At 36.7% G+C, this 20,167-nt stretch overlaps 1 protein-coding gene across 4 annotated transcripts; it reads left to right on the top strand.

The window, feature by feature from the left end:
- Positions 1–1,231: 1,231 nt before the first annotated feature.
- On the top strand, positions 1,232–19,392 carry LOC309496123 (membrane-spanning 4-domains subfamily A member 4A-like). Of its 4 annotated transcripts, none has more exons than XM_082166134.1 (7): positions 1,232–1,466; positions 5,662–5,842; positions 6,021–6,131; positions 6,224–6,298; positions 8,254–8,391; positions 12,950–13,072; positions 17,490–19,392. In XM_082166134.1, the coding sequence occupies exons 2-7, from the start codon at positions 5,687–5,689 to the stop codon at positions 17,562–17,564; spliced, it is 678 nt and encodes a 225-aa protein (XP_082022260.1). In that variant the 5' UTR covers positions 1,232–1,466; positions 5,662–5,686; the 3' UTR covers positions 17,565–19,392. The 4 variants fall into 4 exon arrangements, with proteins under 4 accessions (XP_082022260.1, XP_082022261.1, XP_082022262.1 ...); XM_082166135.1 differs by lacking the exon at positions 17,490–19,392 and adding an exon at positions 13,378–17,483; XM_082166136.1 differs by lacking the exon at positions 17,490–19,392 and adding an exon at positions 13,700–17,483 and having other exon boundaries at positions 12,950–13,143.
- Positions 19,393–20,167: the final 775 nt, after the last annotated feature.

The raw sequence follows: 20,167 nt of genomic DNA, 5'->3' as shown, positions 1-20,167 counted from the left end.
TAAAAAAGGAAGGGGAAAAGGGAGAACCTGCCATCCCATTAGCCCTGATCCACATCTAGGTTTACTCCCCTATCCCTTTAGAACACTTAAGTTTAAAGAATAGACATTAAGCTGTCATGAATTCAGCTCCAGTGCTCAATAGTTTTAATCTTTGCCCTATTAATTAACGCAGTGGATATATATTGTCTTTTTAAATATCTTCTGTTTTACTGTTCTATGTTCTGTTTTACTGTAATTTTGTACTTTTAGAAATCAAGGAAAATCAATGTTTGTAAATCATGGTTCAAAAATTAAAAATTAAAAATTATGGTTTTGTCTGTCTCATCTATTTCACCAAAACATACCAACTATAGCTTATTTGACATGATCCAGATAGGCTTTCCGTGGACAATGCATTTGTATGCATATTCATCATTTTTATGAGCTGAAATGTATATGAACTTGTTATATGGTGTTTCCTGTGTATTGACCCATAGCTTTTCCTAAATAATATCATTATAATTAATAATCCTCTTCCCACTATTGACAGAAGTGAGAGGAAGAGGATCAGGCGTGTTTGAAATGTTTTGAATTGAAATATCCACAGCTTAAATATTCAACCATGTTGAATTTCAGCCCATAAAAATGCAAGCCCTAAAAATACAACGCATTAAAATGCAAGCAGGGTTAATGCAATGCCTATTTTTTTCCAAGTAGTGCAATTCAACAGGCTTTTTATTTTTTTATTTGGCATTATTTTACTTCCATACATATTCTTAAAAAGAAAGAGACTCGTGCATGACTTTATACAAATTCACCAAGGGATTGATTATCTTTTGGCTAAGTATTTTATGGATACTAGATCATTTTTACATTCATTTTTAAAACATGTTACAGAAGGTTTGCTGTTATTCGCTTTTATGTATATGATATTTACCCCATTTCCAGACCTGTATGGTTATTTCACACAGGTTGTTATTAGTGGATTTATGCTGCCACTTCAGAATTCATACATGATTATGAGTTTGTTGCATTCAAGAGCTTTGTTGTTGGAATGAGCAGGAATCAATGAGGACACCGGGTTTATTCTTGCCTATTTATTGGGAAAATATTATTTAAACCAAAATTATATGTAGTGTCTGCACTGACAACCATACGCTTGCTGACGATTCTGTAATTTCGGTCAAATGCAGGCTATTTTTGTTGTATCTAAAACATCAGTGCTTCAAATGATCACTCATATATGTATATAAGCACTACATTATTAACAAGACAACACGATCTAGCTGTTGTGGGGAAACTCATCAATTATTCCCGTGACAGCATTAGTTCTGCCCTCCAACAAGTGCACGGCACACCCATCTCTAATTGAGTTTCTCATCTCTCCGTGTAAAACAGCGCGTGAAGGTCGAGATCGGCTTCTTCCACGACGACACAAGACACACAAGAACTTCGATCAAGACTGCAACAAGATTGAGCTCGTCCAGGTACTCGTTCATGTACAGTTTGTGTTGTCAGGTCGTTATTAACAGAGTACTGAGTTAGTGATGCACCGAAATGAATCGAAACCGAAACTAAACACACTGAGACGGAAAAGTATACTTTTAATTAGACTTTGATAGTAAATATTGTAAGATTAGTCGAATATTTCCTCTATGTATATAACATTCCTCTCAGAAGCTCTGTCTCCAGCAGTCATTATTGTGGACATGTTTAGGGCGGGTCTCCGCATGACACATTTTCTGCAATACAGATTTCATTTGCATAAAAGCACGCCTTAAAATATTAAAATAATACGAGACGCACGTGTGGATGTGATTGATGTTAAGATTTCATAATGTTATGGGGTTTTAAATCAAAATATGACTTTGTTATGAAACAGGACAGTGATTTCATACATGTCCACTGGACACCAGGACTTAACGTAATGTTTATTAGCCTACTCATTCTGGGAGACATAGGAAATAAATTTTATATATATATATATATATATATATATATATATATATATATATATATGAAATAAATAGTAGATATTATTACGAAAATCTTTCGAAAATCTTTCCAATTATTACTCACATTACTCTTATTTTTTCATTACAAACACATTACTATGCAACATACAGTGTATAGATATGGCATGTAATGGTGAGACCTGTTTATGGCCATTTTACACACACCCACACCCACACCCACACCCACACACACACACACACACACACACACCACATAAAGCAAAATGGTATATCAAATCATTCTGTTACATCTTTCATAACATATTTGAGACCCATCTTTATACAAAGTTTGGCTTATAAACCCCTGAAACGTAAAAATGTATTGGTGATTTAACCCTTTTTTTCGCATAGACATGAACATCACTAGGCCTATCCAAACTTTAATGGTTGTAATTCAAGAATGCTTTGGGATATAGACCTATGGTTGGTCTTGTTTTAAAAAAGACAAAACATGTTTTACTCTAAAACTGCAAGAAAATCTGTACAAGTTATGTTACAAATTTTAGGTTGATATCTCAAAAAGCTTTCAGTAAGTTTGTTTGTGCGCAGTAACACACTTTTTCACTAGATGACATCCAAGCTCTATTACTGACCATAAGGGCATCTCCATTTCCATATATGGTTTGAATGATCTGAACCATATATTTCCATAATTTTCATACAGTTTATGAAGTAGACATCCTATTCAGAAGTAATCTGGCAGTATTTGATTTGAATTCAACCTTGAATAAAGGCATACATAATTATAATTATAGCTCGCTGCCACATCACAAATCGAGATTTTAATTTTAATTTTTTATTTAAAACATTTTCAGACCTTTTTCTCTCAATATTTCATGATTTTTCATGTTCATCGCTATTTCAAATGAAAGGCCTGAATACGCCTAATGAGAATGAAATATTATTGTTGCAAATTTATAAATTACTGCTCGTCTGTAATTAATAAAAATAAAAAATAAAGGTTTTTAAGGTTTTTACTAAGATATTATTGCTTTAAATATATACTGGCAAATGTCCAACATGTGGAACGATGACAGCTGTAGATCAGTTTAAACATGAGATGATTGTAATATAATATCTGAAGAGTTTTCAGATTATTTCAATTATTCTACGTTTATACATTTTTCCAGAATATGAAGACCACAGATTGTTTATAATAATAAATATTAATGTAAACTTTTAATAAATACACTGGTAAGATTATTTATGAAAATCTATTTTACAGTGCATCCAGAAAGTATTTACAGTGCTTCACTTTTTCCACATTTTGTTATGTTACAGCTTTATTCCAAAATGGATTAAATTAAAGGGGTCATATAATGGTACATGCACTTTTACAAGTTGATTGTACTGAAATGTGTGTTGGCAGTGCCTGTACACAACCATCATAAAATGATAGAAATCCATTTGATGTTTCCCCCCCATCTCAAATCAAGCTGTTCGATTTTGTGACGTCACAAAATTGACGCCCCTCCCACGATTGTTGATTGACAGGAGTGTTTCAACACAGACCCGCCCTTGCTTGTGAGCGAGCTGTCAATCATACTCCGCGCGGACCGGCGCGGTCATTGTTGATACGCTGGAGCACTGTCTATTGCCGCGTTTCCACCGCAGGAACTTTCCCCAGGAACTAGGAACGTTGGGCTGGTACTCGATGTGTTTACACCGCAGGAACCAGGGTCTAAATGAAGTTCCGGGTAAATATTTCCCCTTCCGATAGTCCCTGCTCATGAGGTAGTACTTTTTCAAAGTTCAGGAACTTTCAGGGGTGGGACTTGTGCGCTGCACAAGCTGATTGGTTGTGTTCTCGCCGCATTTTGGTTGGATGATTCCACGCAGCATTTTATTTATTTTTAACCTCCCTTTTTAAAAAATATATTGCGGTTCGTGTCGTGGCTTCATGCAGTAAGAGTTGTCTGTCTGCAAATATGGAATTTAATAAAAAAAACTGGTGGACTGGCGACGAGTTTCAGGCTTTATTAAGGGTATTTGTGGAAGAGGAAACTTTCTGCGCGTTCGTCCCAGCCATCTCACGGTCAATGCCCGCAATAGCTGATAACATACAAATGTTATATCTAACGTTAGCATTACGAGCTACTGAACACGCTTTATCAGTGCTCGTCTCTTTTCTGCCACAGCTTAATATTAAGTCATTATGTTTACACATTGTCATCTATTGCAAGGCACTCCAAACCATGTTACAAATTTACTATAACAGGATTGAAATAGCGCTTTGAGGTTAGAGTAACAAACAACTATTTACAAGACTGTCACTATTTATGATTGATAGACGGGGTTCAGGCTTTTTTTAAGCGTATTTGCGAAAGAGGACATTTTTGCGCGTTCGTCCCAGGCATCTCACAATAACTGATAACATATACGTTGTAATTTTATAAGCATACGAGCTTTCTGAACACGCTTTAGTATCAGTGCTCGTCTATTTTGTTTTGTTAATTACCTCGTTAGTAAACCAATACATAACTGCAGCACAGTTTGAATCTCATTATAAATGTGGCGCTCAAAACTGATTACTGTCCGTCGCAGACTGGGAGGAGCAGTTGCGCGCAGTTTACCTTCCCGGTACTTTAGACCGCGGTGTAAACGCAGAAAGCAACCGGTCTGGGGCAAAAAAAGTTCCTGGGAAAAAAGTTCCTGGGACAAATTGTTCCGGGTAATTTCGGTGGAAACGCGGCTTATGAGCAGAATGGCGTCCAAGCGATTGTGGTGTTCTGTTCTTGGGTGTAATAACGAACACAGCAGTCATGTGGATTTTCCTAAATACGAACCGCTGAAGACGCAGTGGCTGAGTTTGTTTTCGAAGGGAATATTCCCCACGATCAACGTCAATGCTTTCATGTTTGCGCGAATCATTTCACACACCAGACTGCTCGAGGTCAGTATAAAGCTGGTTTTGCTAAGAAGCTGCTCCTGAAAAAAGGATCGGTACCAACTATTCGTGTTCCTGCTGCACCTCCAGAAGAAATGAGTGTAACGTTTTATTAACCTTTATATTAATATTTATATTAATCTTTGCAAATCGCTTGCACGCTTCCCGATGAATGCGGCTAAGGTTTACACTCAGGGTACATTACGGCATGTTTTCTATGTACGACGTTCTCAATATAATTCATAATCCCACATTTATAATGAACAAAGCGTTATGGTTATTGTGTTACAAACGGTGTCCGCACAGAACAGAGGGGCGGGGTGAGCAAAGCTCATTATCATTTAAAGACACATGCACTTAAACGGCGTGCTGAAAACAGCTGTTTTTGACCAGGTAAAATTTGTGTTTTCTTACAATACTAATGAGAATTTTTTTATTAAAGTATATTACAAACTTTTACTTTAGACCCTAAAGAATCATATTAGCTTGTACAAAAATGGCATTATATGACCCCTTTAATTATTTTCCTCAAAATTCTACATATAATAATGACAACGTGAAAGAAGTTTGTTTGAAATCTTTGCAAGTTTATTAAAAATAAAAAACGAAACAAAAATCACAATATAATTGTGTATACATGTATAAGTATTACATGTACATTACAATACAGAATTTTGGAATAAGGCTGTAACATAACAAAATGTGGAAAAACTGAAGCGCTGTGAATGCACTGTATATTCTTATTCTTCACATGTTTTTACATGTCTTTATTTTGTACAGGTCGATTTCAGATTCAGAAACAAGAATGTCTAGTACCGTCATTCCCACAAACTCGTCGACGCTGATCATCCAGTTTCAGGCCCCAGGACAAACGGCTCCAGCGACTGTTTATGTGCCACAGACAGCTTCAGCTCCTCAAGGACTTCAGGCTTTTCTGAAAGACCAATTAAAATCACTTGGGGTGAGAAATCTTTCAATAATTCGTTTTTATACATGTGAAGGAAAGGTAAAAAAAAAAAAAAAGCATTAGTACAAACATTAACAAACTGTTGTGCAGATCTGGCAACCCTGCTCAGCTAATAACTGTGAGTCACTATTCCCCTGCAATAAGAACCTGTTTTCTGGTTTCCTGTTTTCAGACTATCCAGATAATGATCGGTCTGCTGATTCTCCTGTTGGGAATCGCGTATACAGTCAATGCATATTCCACCTTTTTCGTCAGTGGTATTCCTTATTGGGGATCTCTCATCGTAAGCAAACAATATACAACTTAAGTACAGTTCTGTCTTTTCTAACACAAACTAAATATTCTAACAGAAGAATCCTTTCTCTTTCCTCTCAGTACATTATCTCAGGATCACTCTGCATTTGTAACGAAGCTGAGAAATGCAGGCGAAGACGAGGATCTAAATGCAGGGTGATTTAATAAAGTTACACAAAACAGGGAACACAGAATTCAAAGAACAAAGGAACAAAACCAGGGGAATCACAGAAGCAACCATTACACATACAACAACTGACAAAGTAACAAGTGAAACACAAAGGCTATAAATACACAGGGACAAACAAGCTAAACAAGATAACAAGGGTGGTGTGGCTAATTAGAAACACCTGGGAAGACTAATAAACAAGAAAAACTACAAAGGACTACAAAACACAGAACAGGAAATAACAAAAGTCCACATAAGACAAGGGGAACACAAAACAGGAATCATGACAGCATTTCTGCAGAAAATAAACTCCATGGCAAAGGCTCCTCCAGTTTGTGTTTGGTATGCGCACATCATTGTTATTTTCAGGGGTTCAAGCACAAACTTTATTTAATGTAAGACTAAACAAACTGGACAAAACTGGATGAAAGTAAAAGTATTAATTTCTTTCACAAAAAAAAGAAGATAAAATTACTGACCCAAACTTTTGAACGGTAGTAATGATTTCTGAAGGATCATGTGACACTGAAGACTGATGGAGTAATGGCTGATGAAAATTCAGCTTTGCATCACAGAAATAAATTATATTTTAAAGTATATTCAAATAGAAAACCATTATTTTAAATTGTAATAACATTACACAATATTACTGTATTTACTGTATTTTTTTAGCAAATAAATGCAGGCCTGATGAGAGACATCTTTTAAAAACATTACTGTTGACCAGTACTATATATATATCTATATACAGTATATATATGTGGATGATTTGAAAACACCAATAAACATGTAAGCTGGAGATCAGCGATTTTTCAAGCTTTTAGATCACTTGCATGCGCTCTTGTACATGCACCATCTGCGCAGTCACAAAAACATAGGTGGCACTATAAGAAGTATTTTTACATTTTTCATTGATCTCTGCAACTGTACAGACTGGAATATATTTATTTATCCCTCTCCAGCTGAATAAAACATCTATTTATTTCATTTCCATCATGAGAAATTTCCAACATTTTGTAATTCTAAAAATATATTTTAGCATTTGCATATGCATTTCAAAGATATGAGTTAATTGGTCAGTCAGCCAACACCCATTTTTATGAATTGACTAGTATTTGCTGTAGTGGTGCAATGAATCATAAAACTCACGGTTCAGATCATATCACTGTTTTCGAGTAAAAAAAATTCGGAACAGCAAAAATAATTAATAAATGGAATGCAAAGGTACATTTGTCTCAAAACCCCTTTTTAAAAATTATTTATTCATGCGTTTACACATCATCTATAACAGGTGTTGAACACTGTAGTGTGTACTGCAGTGTAAGTGCTGACTGGTGAGGGTATAGACAGCTGTCTTCTCTGAAACACATGGAGTCTTTAACCACTGTGCAACTGATATGAGCAAAACATACAAAAAATTTAACATAATTTATTTAACGTTTATGAAACGCACAATCATGTTTTGTAAATGATTAGTTAATCATTAACTAACCACTTATAAATGACTTACAACTGAACGTTATGATAAAGTGTTACCCCATTCTAATTGCCATACATTAAATTCACACTAAACTTGGGATGCATCATCCCCAGACCCTAATGTTAAAAAGTTATCAAAGGAATATTGATTTGTTTTATCGTTGGGAGATACTGGCTGATATGTTTCTGAGTGTGGATCATATCTTGTGAACCAAAAAGAATAGTTGGTTAAAACCCGTATTATATTTGAAATTATAAGACTTTTATTATGTTTGAAGAGAGATATTGCCTTTGTATAATTGTACTGTCTTCATGAGTCATTTGTTCTTGGGCTCGATAATTGCAACTTGCAACTTTATTATTTATTTTTATAGTGCTCCATATATATTGATTCATGATCTGCTTCAACACACTGGGTAAAGTGCTTTCTAACTTATTATCTTGTTTTTTGTTTTCTGACTAGGTGAAAGGTTCACTTGCAATGAACATCTTAAGTGCTATAACTGCAGCCATTTCCATTATTATCCTTTCATTGGATTTGACTGCACTACATGTACATATCAATGACTGCAGTGATGGTGAATGTAATAATGACAATAAGGTATGTTAACAACTTTTCTAGTCACTTTTATTTAGTAATTACAATACGATCAATATGTTGTCAGTAGGTTTAAGTCCAGCTGTAATCTGCAATAACCTGTCCTTTATTTTTTTTAATGGCATTTAATAGAAGAATTGAATAGACCTCTTACTGTCACTGATCATTTACATTAATCAAGGCTTGATATTAACATCCGCCAAATACGTGTGTATTTCAGCAGTGGCGTGTTACAGTCACTCCTACTAGCCGCTTCGGCGGGCTGAATTTTATATACATTTTTCAATTGTAGTTTTTTAATAAGTCATCTGAAATAATAATCTAAGTGCAATGTAGTGGTCAAAAATATAGTTTTTCTATACATATCAATACTGAAATATCTGATATGCTTTCAATACTCATTTTCCGCAGATACACGACACCAGCAGCTCTTTCTCTCCGATGGCGAGTGACACACAAACCCGCCTCTTCTCACTCACTCGTTTCATTTGCTCCGGATGAATATTGTTGGTTTTACAGGGCTTGAATTTCGGCGTGGGATTGCACGTACTGCGCATAATTTGACTCATTCCCATAGATCACACCTAAAGTGCGCGCACAGAAAGCCACCTCTCAGCACAAAATAATGTCAAAACGCCGGTCTTGACGAGTATTCACGTAAACACAGTCAGAATGTGTAACAGTGTAATGGATCCGTGCGTCAGGTCTTAAAGTGACAGCAGCCTAATAAACAGTCAAACCAAAATGTATTCAGACACCTTCAACATTTCTCACATTATCACAGTTTATTCGCTATGGTTTAGAAAATGGTAATAAAATTGACAAGAACTCAGAGTTATCAAATAAGCGTTGGCCATCCTTCTCTTAGACTGTCTCACAAATTAAAGTACACAATTAGATAATACCAATTTAAGTCAACCAATTACTACGCAATGCTTAATTCTGTTCAGTCTATGGTGTAAAAAGGTCATGTTAGCAATTAAAGAAAAAACGCTCAAGCAAAACATGGTCAGATCAAAGTGTCTGAATAATTTTTGGTCCCAAATTTGTATACATTTTACTGGTAGTCCACTGTATGAATAATTTTTGCCTATAATATGTCAGTTTATTTTATTTTGCTATCCTCACTTACATAAATGAACTATAGTGTCCTGCACCCACTAGTAAAATTATATCTGATGTCTGAAAACATTTTGGTTTGACTGTAGCTACCTGCTGCCAAATTATGAGATAATATTAAAAATATCTATATGGCAGTTCCCTTTCAAGGGAACTCGAACTGCGTTGAGACGCTGTGGGAACGCCCCTGCGTGATTGCGTCATGAAGCACCTGTGAAATCAGTTCAATGGTGTCACGAGACGTCATAGGCGGGTGACGTCACAGACTAGGAAACTATAAAGCATTCCCGGAAACAGACCGCACTAGTTTCTGTGTCTTCAGCAAGCGCTCTTTGTGAACTGTCTTTGTCTATTTGGTGTTTGTCTCAAGAGGCTGGTTCCCTTAGTAGATTTTCTGGAAGCGTGGAAACTACTGCCAAATTTATCTCGTTGGGTCCTTCTCACAATAGAAAAGGGTTACAGAATTCAGTTCGGTTCTCGTCCACCTAAATTTCTAGGGGTCCTCACTATGGTGGTGGACCCCGAGCAGGCTCTGGTGATGGAGCAAGAAGTACAGACACTTCTACGAAAGGAGGCTATAGAAAGGGTTCCTCCTCCCAATAGGGAGTCAGGGTTTTACAGCCATTACTTCCTTATTGGAGGATGGAGGATTGCATCATATTCTAGACTTGCGTCAATTATACGGCGCAGTTCTAAAACTCAAGTTCAAAATGCTTACACTCAAACAGATTGTGTAACAGATTCGGTCCACGGACTGATTTGTCACGATAGGCCTGAAAGACGCCTACTTTCATGTAGCCATTAATCCTCATCACTGGAAGTTCCTGAGGTTCACTTTTGCGGGCGAAACTTACCAATTTCATGTGCTTCCTTTCGGCCTAGGTTTAACACCCCGCACTTTCACGAAATGCGTGGATGCAACTCTGGCTCCTCTAAGACTCCAGGGCATTCACGTGTTAAATTATATCAATGATTGGTTGATACTAGTTCAAACTGAGCAGATGGCGGTTCGGCATCGAGATGTCGTTCTGTCTCACTTGAGAAAGTTGGGGTTGAGGCTCAACACCAAAAAGAGAGTGCTCCTTCCAGCTCAGAGCACAACCTTTCCTGGCGTAGCTTGGGATTCGACTACGATGCAGGCACGTCTGTCACCTGCACGTATAGATTTGATTCTCTCAGCCGTGAATGGGGTAAAACTAGGCCAGTCACTCACTGTGAAACACTTTCAGAAACCGTTGGGTCTCATGGCAGCTATGTCCAACGTGATAACTTTTGGCCTTATGTATAGGAGACCCCTGCAGTGGTGGCTCAAAACCAAGGGGTTTTCCCAGAGGGGAAATTCGTTTTGCATGATCAAGGTCACACGGCTATGCCTACGTGCCTTAGTCAAGTGGAAAAAACCTTGGTTTCTCGCCCAGGGCCCAGTGTTGGGGGCCTCTTGTTGTCGCGTAACATTCACGACAGACGCTTCCCTCACAGGTTGGGGGGGCGATCATGAGTTTTTGTTTGGTATTGTTATTTGTGTTGTTGTTTTTCTCATTGTCTGTGTAAATATTGTAAATATTATTTTCTCTTCATTCTTTCACTTTTGGCACAGTAAAAATAAATACTTTTGAGCTGAGTTTTTGAGTTGATGGTTTTCCTTTTGTCGCCCTGTCTTTTATATTGAGTTACATTTATGTCCGAGCCAGACCCGAGACCGACAGTTAAAATCACATTTTTTTCTCATACTAATGACACATGTACGTTTGTTTGTGTGGAAAGCCTGCTTTTATTAAGCAACTGTAGGAAGGCATTCGGAAATGTCAACAGGATGAGTGCATCAGCGCACACGGAGAAACAAGCACACTTAAGGCGCACTTGTTTCGTTGTCACGGCTACATAAACAAATTTCCGCACACAGGAAGACAGATGTTATGGTAATATTTTACATGTATTTTAATCACAAAAACGAACATTTGCATCAAGTGAAAGCATCAGGCACATTGGCTACCTACATAGTAAGCTGTTTTAAATTTAAAATGTTCAATGCCTTATCGCACTGATGTGACCAAACCCGAACATCATTTCTAAATATCTGTCCGAATCCGGCCCTGCCCGTTGGGTACCGTCGAGTATCCATCCTCTACTATGGAGGTCTGTGTTTTTTCTCCTCACGAACGCAGCAAAGAAGCTGCAGCTGTCATGTGACAAACACTACAGCGAGGTGGCTGCATGTGCGAGCACAAGTGATACTGTGGCCACCGGTCCACGACTGGTAGAAAAAGATGACGCGAGGAGTGAAATATGGAAGTACTTTCCATATCATATAAATCGCTGTTCATATTTTTTTTCAAAGTTCAGAATCAAGATAAAGTTATTACCGGTAACTCTTATGTTTCTTATGATAACTGAGATAATGCTGCTAAATTTATACTTTTTTTATCTTGAATGTCATTGCTCTAATTTATTTTTTATATTTTGATATTTCATATTTTGTTAATGTTTAATATATATGCTGTTCATATGTTCATTTATTAGTGTGTTATATGATTAGAAGGTTTTAAAACAAAGCACAGCAATGATATTTGAGTGTTTCTCCCTTTTCAGGAAAAGTATCGAAAAAGTATCGAAATCGCAATTCTTGACTTGGTATCAGTGTCGAAACAATAATTTTGGTATTGTGACAACACTACACCTGTATCACACCACACTCCTTTGGGTGGTGCTTTATTAGGAAGAGACCTTACCCGTTTTCTTCGTGGTAAATTATTTTTTAATTGTGGGTCCTATTAAGTTGCATGCCTTCTGTCGTCCACCCTTTCAAACACCAGATCAGGAAAAACTCAATCTGCCTTGCCCTGTCAAGGCTTTGGATGCTTATGTCCACAGAGCTGCCCTGTGGCGAAGATCAACTCTTTCTCAGTTTCAGGTCACCTAGGAAAGGTGACCCTGCATCTAAGCAGATAATGAGCAAGTGGGTGGCTGAGGCTATCTCACTTGCTTATGAGGTGACCGGTCAGCCTTCACCAATGACTGTCCGGGCCCACTCAACCAGGAGTATGGCCGCTACTAAAGCTCTACTATCAGGGGTTTACCTTCAGGACATTTGTGATGCGGCAGGCTGGTCCTTTCTGCACATGTTTGTCAAATTTTATAACTTGGATCTTGATTTCACACGTGCTTCGCTTCCCTCTTCAGAGAACCAGGGTTACATACGTAACCTGAGAAGTTTTTCCCATGGTATTGATAAAAAATTGTTGCCTGTGAAAATGCTAAGTGACTTAAAACTTCTGAAAACCAGTGAGCAAAAAAGTTAATGTCAAGCCCTGTTTACCATGCAAGAAGTTATATTAGGATTTGAACCTTAATGATTGTACATTCTGCACTTGCAGCCAGCGTATGAGTGAGTAACTATCATTTATTTTATTGATATTTGTGCTAATGATGAGTGTTTTCTCAGGCAAAATCCCTCCTCCGTGGGATCATTTTTGTGTCCTTGGTATCGACTATCCTTGAGTTTATCATCTCCATCGTTCTGTCAGCATTTGCCTGTAAAGCCAACGCCTGCTGCTGTTCTCCACAGGTGAGTGATGTGTTCAGGGCTAGAAGCTGAGTGGCCGCTATGGTTGAGAAGCAGTTGCTAAGGTTTTCTGGGTGGTTGCTAGGACATTGCATATTGACAGAAAGACAAGATTTTTCAATCTCACTGTTTTCAGTTTCCACACCAAAACATTTTAGCAGGATTTTTGTCTTTTACTTTTTCCATTTGAAATACAGTGCTGTCTATAAACCTGTAATACTAGAACTGTCTGCAAATGTTATTGAATGTATACTACAGTAAGAAGTTGTGCAATAAGATGTAAGAATTATATGTGCATTTTTCCAAAGGTGCTGCATGTTCACCAAGTTGTTTTTCCACAGCCCTAAGCCTTTGGACCCAATCACTTCCGTGATCTTAACTTTCTGGCCCTGGAGGTGTTCTGACATGCTCTGACATTTGTGCTTATTTCTGTTACTTGTGACATTTTCATGGCTAAAGTCTAATTACACTGTATTTAGCACAAACTCTGCTACAATAATATGTCAGCAGCATGTATGTAAAAGTTTGTAGTTTTGAGATAATGACATTTATGCGTGGTTTGTGAAAAAAACTTTAAAAATTGTCACTGAAATAAGGTCATGAAACCCATACTGATTATTTCTTCACAAGACTTTTGAAAATTGTATCACGTAGCCTAGAATATTTGCTTCAAAACTATGTGAAAATCATCCTGACTGCTCATTCAGATAAGACAATATATTGATTTAAAATTTGTAAGACGTGTTTTGTGTTAGAAAGCTTTATGCGAGGAGGCGTAAACACATCCTGAATATTTATGGCTTTCACGCCTGAGAAAGACAAAGACCCTCCCCTAAAGGCCTTATCAGGTGCTATCAGGCCCTGTCATTCTGAGCAACCTTGCACAAAGAATGAGGAGATATAAAAAAGAATGGCTTTTTGATTGTTTGGATTTATTTACAACACAACATAATCCAAAGATACACAACAAATGACAAAAAAGCACATTATTGAAAACAATGATCCAAAGATAGAGACCTTTGTGCCATTCCTAAAAACATTGTACATACCTTTCATTTCCAAGGTGTTTGATTTTCACTTGTGAATGTTGAAGAAAAAAAAAAGAAAAAACCTGTGAACATGCTGATATTAAGAGAAACTATAGGACTGCTTGATTTTGGGAATAGATTTTAGATTTTTCTGGTTAAAATTGCTTTTTAAAATTCACAGAATACACACACACACACACAGTTTCCAACAATATATAATGAACACCAGGTTTGTTGTGCCTTGTAGGCATAGGCTACGCTCAGTGCTGCATAAAATAATAATAACTAGGGGTGACCCCGAATAGTCGAAGATTCGATGCTTCGATAGGAGGAGCCTGATTCGACTACCGATCTCACGGTCGAATCTTCGCAGAGGCGTTATGAAACGAGGATCATGCCACTTTGGCTATATGAGGGCGCTCAATGTCTGATTTCACATAGAACTACTGGTTTTCTGTCAATACGTTAATAGTCAGCCTATTATGATAATGCTGTGTATAAAAATGTGCAAAGAAAGAAGCTTTTAATAAATATTTTTTAACGTGCGTGAATAAATCCAAACACCCCGTGACAGATTTAAGTTTCACTTTCAATCCGTGACAGACAGAAAATCTAAAGTGTGGATCATGTACACCATCAGAAAGGATATTCTCCAAGGCTGGATTTAGCATCAGGAAAACCAGTCTTTCACTCTGTCTGTATCCGTTGGAGTCTTTTGTGCGCACGGATAAAATACATTCTAAAACACTTAACGTGAAAAACGTTTAACGACTCAATCTCCTAAAATAGTTAAATTAAAAATATAGGAGGAACGCATTGCATTCATATTCTGGGTTCATCTGCTTATCTGCACATAAAGTGTGTAGGCTACTGTGTACATTAAGCCACGTTAAAGTGCCTTTTAAGCGTTTTAGAAGCTTTTTTCACATTAAGCATTTTAGAATGTCCTGTGGAAAACCAACTTGTTAACGTTGGCCGGCAGAAGTGCGATCATGGTTTTCCTTAATTTAACTATTTTAGGAGATTGAGTCGTTAAACGTTTTTCACGTTAAGTGTTTTAGAATGTATTTTATCCGCGCGCACAAAAGACTCCAACGGACACAGACAGAGTGAAAGACTGGATTTGTTCTCTCGATCAGGTAGGGTACAAGTGATTTCAAAACTTTTCAGCCGGTTCTAATTTGGTTTTTGGATGCTGTGAACATTTTTTAGCTAAAAAGACTGCCACTCCAGTTTAGCATTTATTGTTGTTTCTGCAGTTAAAAAGACAAAGTTGAAAATTCTGGCTACTATCGTTATTTTAATAATTTCTTTATTTTAATTGTATTTATTGAACTGTCAGGGTTATCTAATCTAACTATTTGTGGCTTGTGCTTTGAATGTTCCCCTGCACTTTAGGCATTTTGCACACATTTGCTCATCTTGTGACTTGATTCTGATTTATTTAGTTTTGTATTTTTATTTATTAGAAAGGTATATTCTGTTCATATTTAATTAATTGTTATTTTTTCGGTGCATCGATGTTGTGCTGTACTTAGAGCCTGCTCGCACAGGTAATTTAGCCGATTTTATTTATTAATTTTTTTTGCATGTGAAATGCAAATCCTGTTTGCAGTGTGGACTTTCTGGAGTTATTAATGTTATTTCTTAGTTTTATTGATCCAAAATGTTTTTATAGATTTTCTCCTATATCTTTGTGTGATTTTCTGTACATCGCGGCTTTGAAGTGTTAAAGCCCCGCCCCCATACACATGATTCGACTATTAGTCGACTATAGGCAAGACTTGACGATTCTGATTCGACTATGAAAATCCATAGTCGGGGACACCCCTAATAATAACAATAACCTATAGCAGCCTATCAATCTTTCAAAAGGAACACTTCAGTAACAACTACGCTAGAGAAAAATATATTGATTATCATATTTTACTTCAAATGTTTCCATTCGTTATGATGTTATGAAATGAGATTGGAGTAAAAACATGAAGCCTAATGTTTGGTGCGTTTTGCTTTTCAAACGCACAGTGCGCTCCAAAATATGAAACATTATGGTTACCATATTATACATATCTATGTTTGAGCAGATATCCACAAACACAGTATTTACCAGTAAACACGGGTCTAAATATTATAATATTCACCATATATCTAGCAACAGTTCAACTGCAATGTGAAGTTTATACAACAATAACATTAACTAATATAATAAAGAATTTCTTACCTTACATCTTTCTTGTCTTCAAATCGCGTTCTTCTTCTTCTGAGGTAAATCCAATGTAAGCTTACAGCGTGTCTCTGTCAAACTCGACGAAAAGCAGAGACTTATGAAGTTTGCTGCTTTGTGTTTGAGGTAACGAAGAGCGTGTTCGCGTTCAATGTGGACAATTTGCATATGAATCTCTTTTGCGCGAGTGGGCGTGGTCAAATTAAAACTAATGAGCAAGGGTTTGAGAAACTGGACATCTTGTTGGTTTTATACAAATTACTTAAACAGAATATTTGTTTTCAGTTTGAATCCGATCATTTAAAAGTACACACTTAAATGTGTATAAAGGTATATGGCTCATACATGTGTGACAAGTATTCGCTGAGTTTTGTTTCAGTTTATAGACGTGCTCAAGAAAAAAAAGTTCACCGCGACGGAGAGGCAGAACGCACACCCTGTTTATTTTCTTTATTTTACAAAAGCACAATGTTTTGATTTGATTGTAAGTGGACACATACAAAAGTAGAAATATCACAGATTATTTTTTTATATTTCTTTTTTCTGTATGACCATAAATGACAGAGTAATTTAAGTTTATTGTGCTACAATGTGAAGAAAATCAAGCAAAACGTGCCGGCGCTTTTGCCGACCTCAGAGGGTTAAACTTTTTCATTTTCATAGAACACGCTTTAAATTTAAGATTTTCGATATTTGCTAGTCTTAAGCTTGTAAGATTTAAAATATTGATTCTGGAAACTTTTGTCTCCTCATCCATTAATTAAACTTTAAACCTAATAAGACAAGATACTTTTTGTTTTGGAGTAAAAATATCAATATATGAATTGAAATGAAATAAATGAAAAGTTGCCAAGATGGTGTGCAATTTCTCTAAACATAGCTTTAAAAATGAATAAAATCCTTTAAAATGTCACGTAGTAACAATACTTGTTATGCTAATCAGCTTCTAATCAATTTGTTAACAATGATTCATGATCATTTTTAAAGCAAAACCTTAAATAAACAGAGCTGTCATTGATGAACAATCAATGACAGAGTTTATATCAATAACAGAGTTGACCTCCACTAGTTAAAATACCCAAAACATATAAATTATTATGTGCAAGAATTGATTAGAACTATCAATAAATAAGCATTAAAGCTGATTGCATACCTGTTTTTCTTGCAGGTACCTCTGGTGAGCGACTCTTCCATGAATCATAATCCTGCAGATGAAAGTTCTGATCCTAAATATGAATATTAAAAAGTGGACAGAGCTGTGGTCCTGCTGTTGGGTTTGATGCTTTCACAGGACACACGGGTTCTTCCAGTGATTCAGGCCTTGTCCACACTAATACGTTTTAGTGTAAACACATCTTTTTCTCTCCGCTTTGGCCCTCGTCCACACTGAGACGTGTTTTTATTAATGAAAACAAACCTTTTTGAAAACGTTCTCCAAAGTGGATAAATTTGAAAACGCAGAGTGGACTGTCGAAACGGAGGTATTTGAAAACGATGACGATGAAGTTTAGTCATGTGACGCAAATTGTACCAATAGATTTTGTGTTGTTGTACCGGTATTGTGCCTGTTACGTACTATTCACTTTCACACTGTTGCTAAAATATGTTACTTTGCACACTCTTCAAATCACAGTCCTGCAAAGATGACAGAATATTCACTCACATTTGCTGTCCTGCAGTAAAACATCAGAGCGGTTGTGTTTTAGACCAAATATACAATGGTGACTATTGGTGCGTTCAAGTCAGGTCGTAAAGATCGTATTTATGAGTTGAACGCACATAAATGCCACCACAATGTTGTAAATACGAGTGGGAAGCTCAGGATTTTCTTTAAGCCTCGATCTGTACGAGTTGTGTGCATGTCAGTGAGACACATGGTGGAAAACCACAATACTTAAAGGTATTTAGCAGTGATATTGTCAGGCTTTTCTATTTACAGCGAAGTAAGCTAATTGCCTACACAACATATTATAGTATTATAATATTACAATATAATATGTAACGTTAAGGTATACAGTGTGTAAGAGCCATTATGCTCTATTTCTAATTTGTTGTAGTTCCACTGTTGGACACAGGGTGGAGTGTGGGTTTAATATGTATATAGGTAGCCAGAGAGCAAGTGAAGTCAGGTGCAACTAATGAGGAAAGCAAAAAAATTTGACCACGTCAGGATCCTATGTGGACATGCTACCTTGTGGATTATAATGTGTTTTGGCATTGGAACTGTGACAAATAAAGGGATAAATGCATTACTGGGGCCCGTTCTTCGTACGTTGCTTAAAACATCCAAGATCAAATGAGACATCCAAAATGATATCATCGTGCTAATCATGATCTGGCTAATTAGGTTCTTCGAACACACCTGCCAGTTATGATTAGTATCGCTGGATTGAGTTATCTGAGATAATTGCGCGTTCATGCGCTGGTTTAAAAGGGGATATGTATCGATAGAGGAAACATTGATCAGCAACGCTGCTATTGGCTGCTCACCATGGCCAAAGAGCGCGCACAGTTTTTCTCCGCAGCAGAGCAAGAGTTTTTGCTTGAAGGTTATGTAGAATATGAAACCTTAATTAAAACGCCAGGGAACACCTCAAAGTGTGCAAAAGCCAGGAGAGAGGGCTGGCAAAAAGTAGCAGACAAATTAAATGCAAGTGCTCACCATGTTATGGTTCTATCACTTATTACAGTATATATTCTTGTATTTTAATCATTTAATAATTGCTTAATGTCAGAGCCACCGCAGGACCCACTAGAACATGGGAACAAGTAAAAGTGAAGTACAAGAATATTCTTCAAAATGGTAATCTTTTCTACATTTACTGTTCTTTGTCTCTTTTACAAAAGAAAAACACAGTTAAATGATGTGTTTGTCTGTTTATAACCGCAACCAAGAAAAAAGGCTGAGCTGAAAAAAACAGGTGGTGGTCCTGCTCCCCCACATTATACCCCAGCAGAAGAGCTGGCCCTGGGGTTAAATGTGAACCGACCCATTGTGGAGGGCATCCCTGGGGGCAGCTCTTCCTCAGACCAACAGCCAGGGACCAGTAGCAGCAACACCTTCATTACTGGTAAATGAGCTTTAAATTCTCTTGCTACACAGTAAAATAATTTTTTGCTGCATTAAATTAAGTAGGCCTATAATCCAAATGGCTGGTAGAGTAATTTCAACTGTTAAATATTGAGTAGTGATCAATTGCTTTGACTTGTGAAGGTGAAAACTGCTTAAATTAATGTAAGAAAATTTTGCCATGAGTTATTGATCACATTTGTTCATATAGTGTAGTTCATTGTAATGCCATTGTGTTTCCTCTTTTGTGCAGTTTTACACAATACACTGTTAAGTGAACATGCAATTTATTCTGTTATGATTAATGCTTTATATGTATAGGCTTATATGTGATATTAACCACAATTGTAACCTTGTGAGTGTATGCAATTTTTTTTCTGTTATGATTAAATATGTATAGGCTTATATATGATATTAACCACAATTGTAACCTTGTAAGTGAGAGTGTTGTGTAAGAAAAACACTGCAACTTGTTTTATAAAGGTTTTTATTATGAAACTGGTTTAAGAAAAACACTGTAACTTGGTTTATAAAGGTTTTTATTATGATAATGCATGAAAGAAATGAGTACACTGTATTCGATGTTTAAGCATTTAATCAAATGAAAGAATAGCCTACAATAGGTAGTAATAACACTAGGTAGTAGAAAGTATGTATTTTAGCAAAGTAGAAATGCAAGTATTACCAAGTTGTTGTGTTGCAGACCAAGCGTAGAAGACGACAAAGGATCCGAGCCAGGAGGAGAAGAACAAAGGAGCGCAAGGCTTTTTATAAGA

This window comes from Leuciscus leuciscus (assembly GCF_965113295.1).
Source record: "Leuciscus leuciscus genome assembly, chromosome: 4".
Classification (NCBI taxonomy): Eukaryota; Metazoa; Chordata; class Actinopteri; order Cypriniformes; family Leuciscidae; genus Leuciscus; species Leuciscus leuciscus.
Note: the sequence above shows the minus strand (reverse complement) of the source record. Positions and strands in the feature narration are given on the sequence as shown.

Bases quoted from the DNA above. Each gene is read 5' to 3' on its own strand.
- LOC309496123 (XM_082166134.1), top strand. From the start codon at position 5,687: ATGTCTAGTACCGTCATTCCCACAAACTCGTCGACGCTGATCATCCAG. The intron at 6,299-8,253 runs GTGATTTAATAA...TTTTCTGACTAG, and splicing joins GACGAGGATCTAAATGCAGG to GTGAAAGGTTCACTTGCAAT. The intron at 8,392-12,949 runs GTATGTTAACAA...GTGTTTTCTCAG, and splicing joins AATGTAATAATGACAATAAG to GCAAAATCCCTCCTCCGTGG.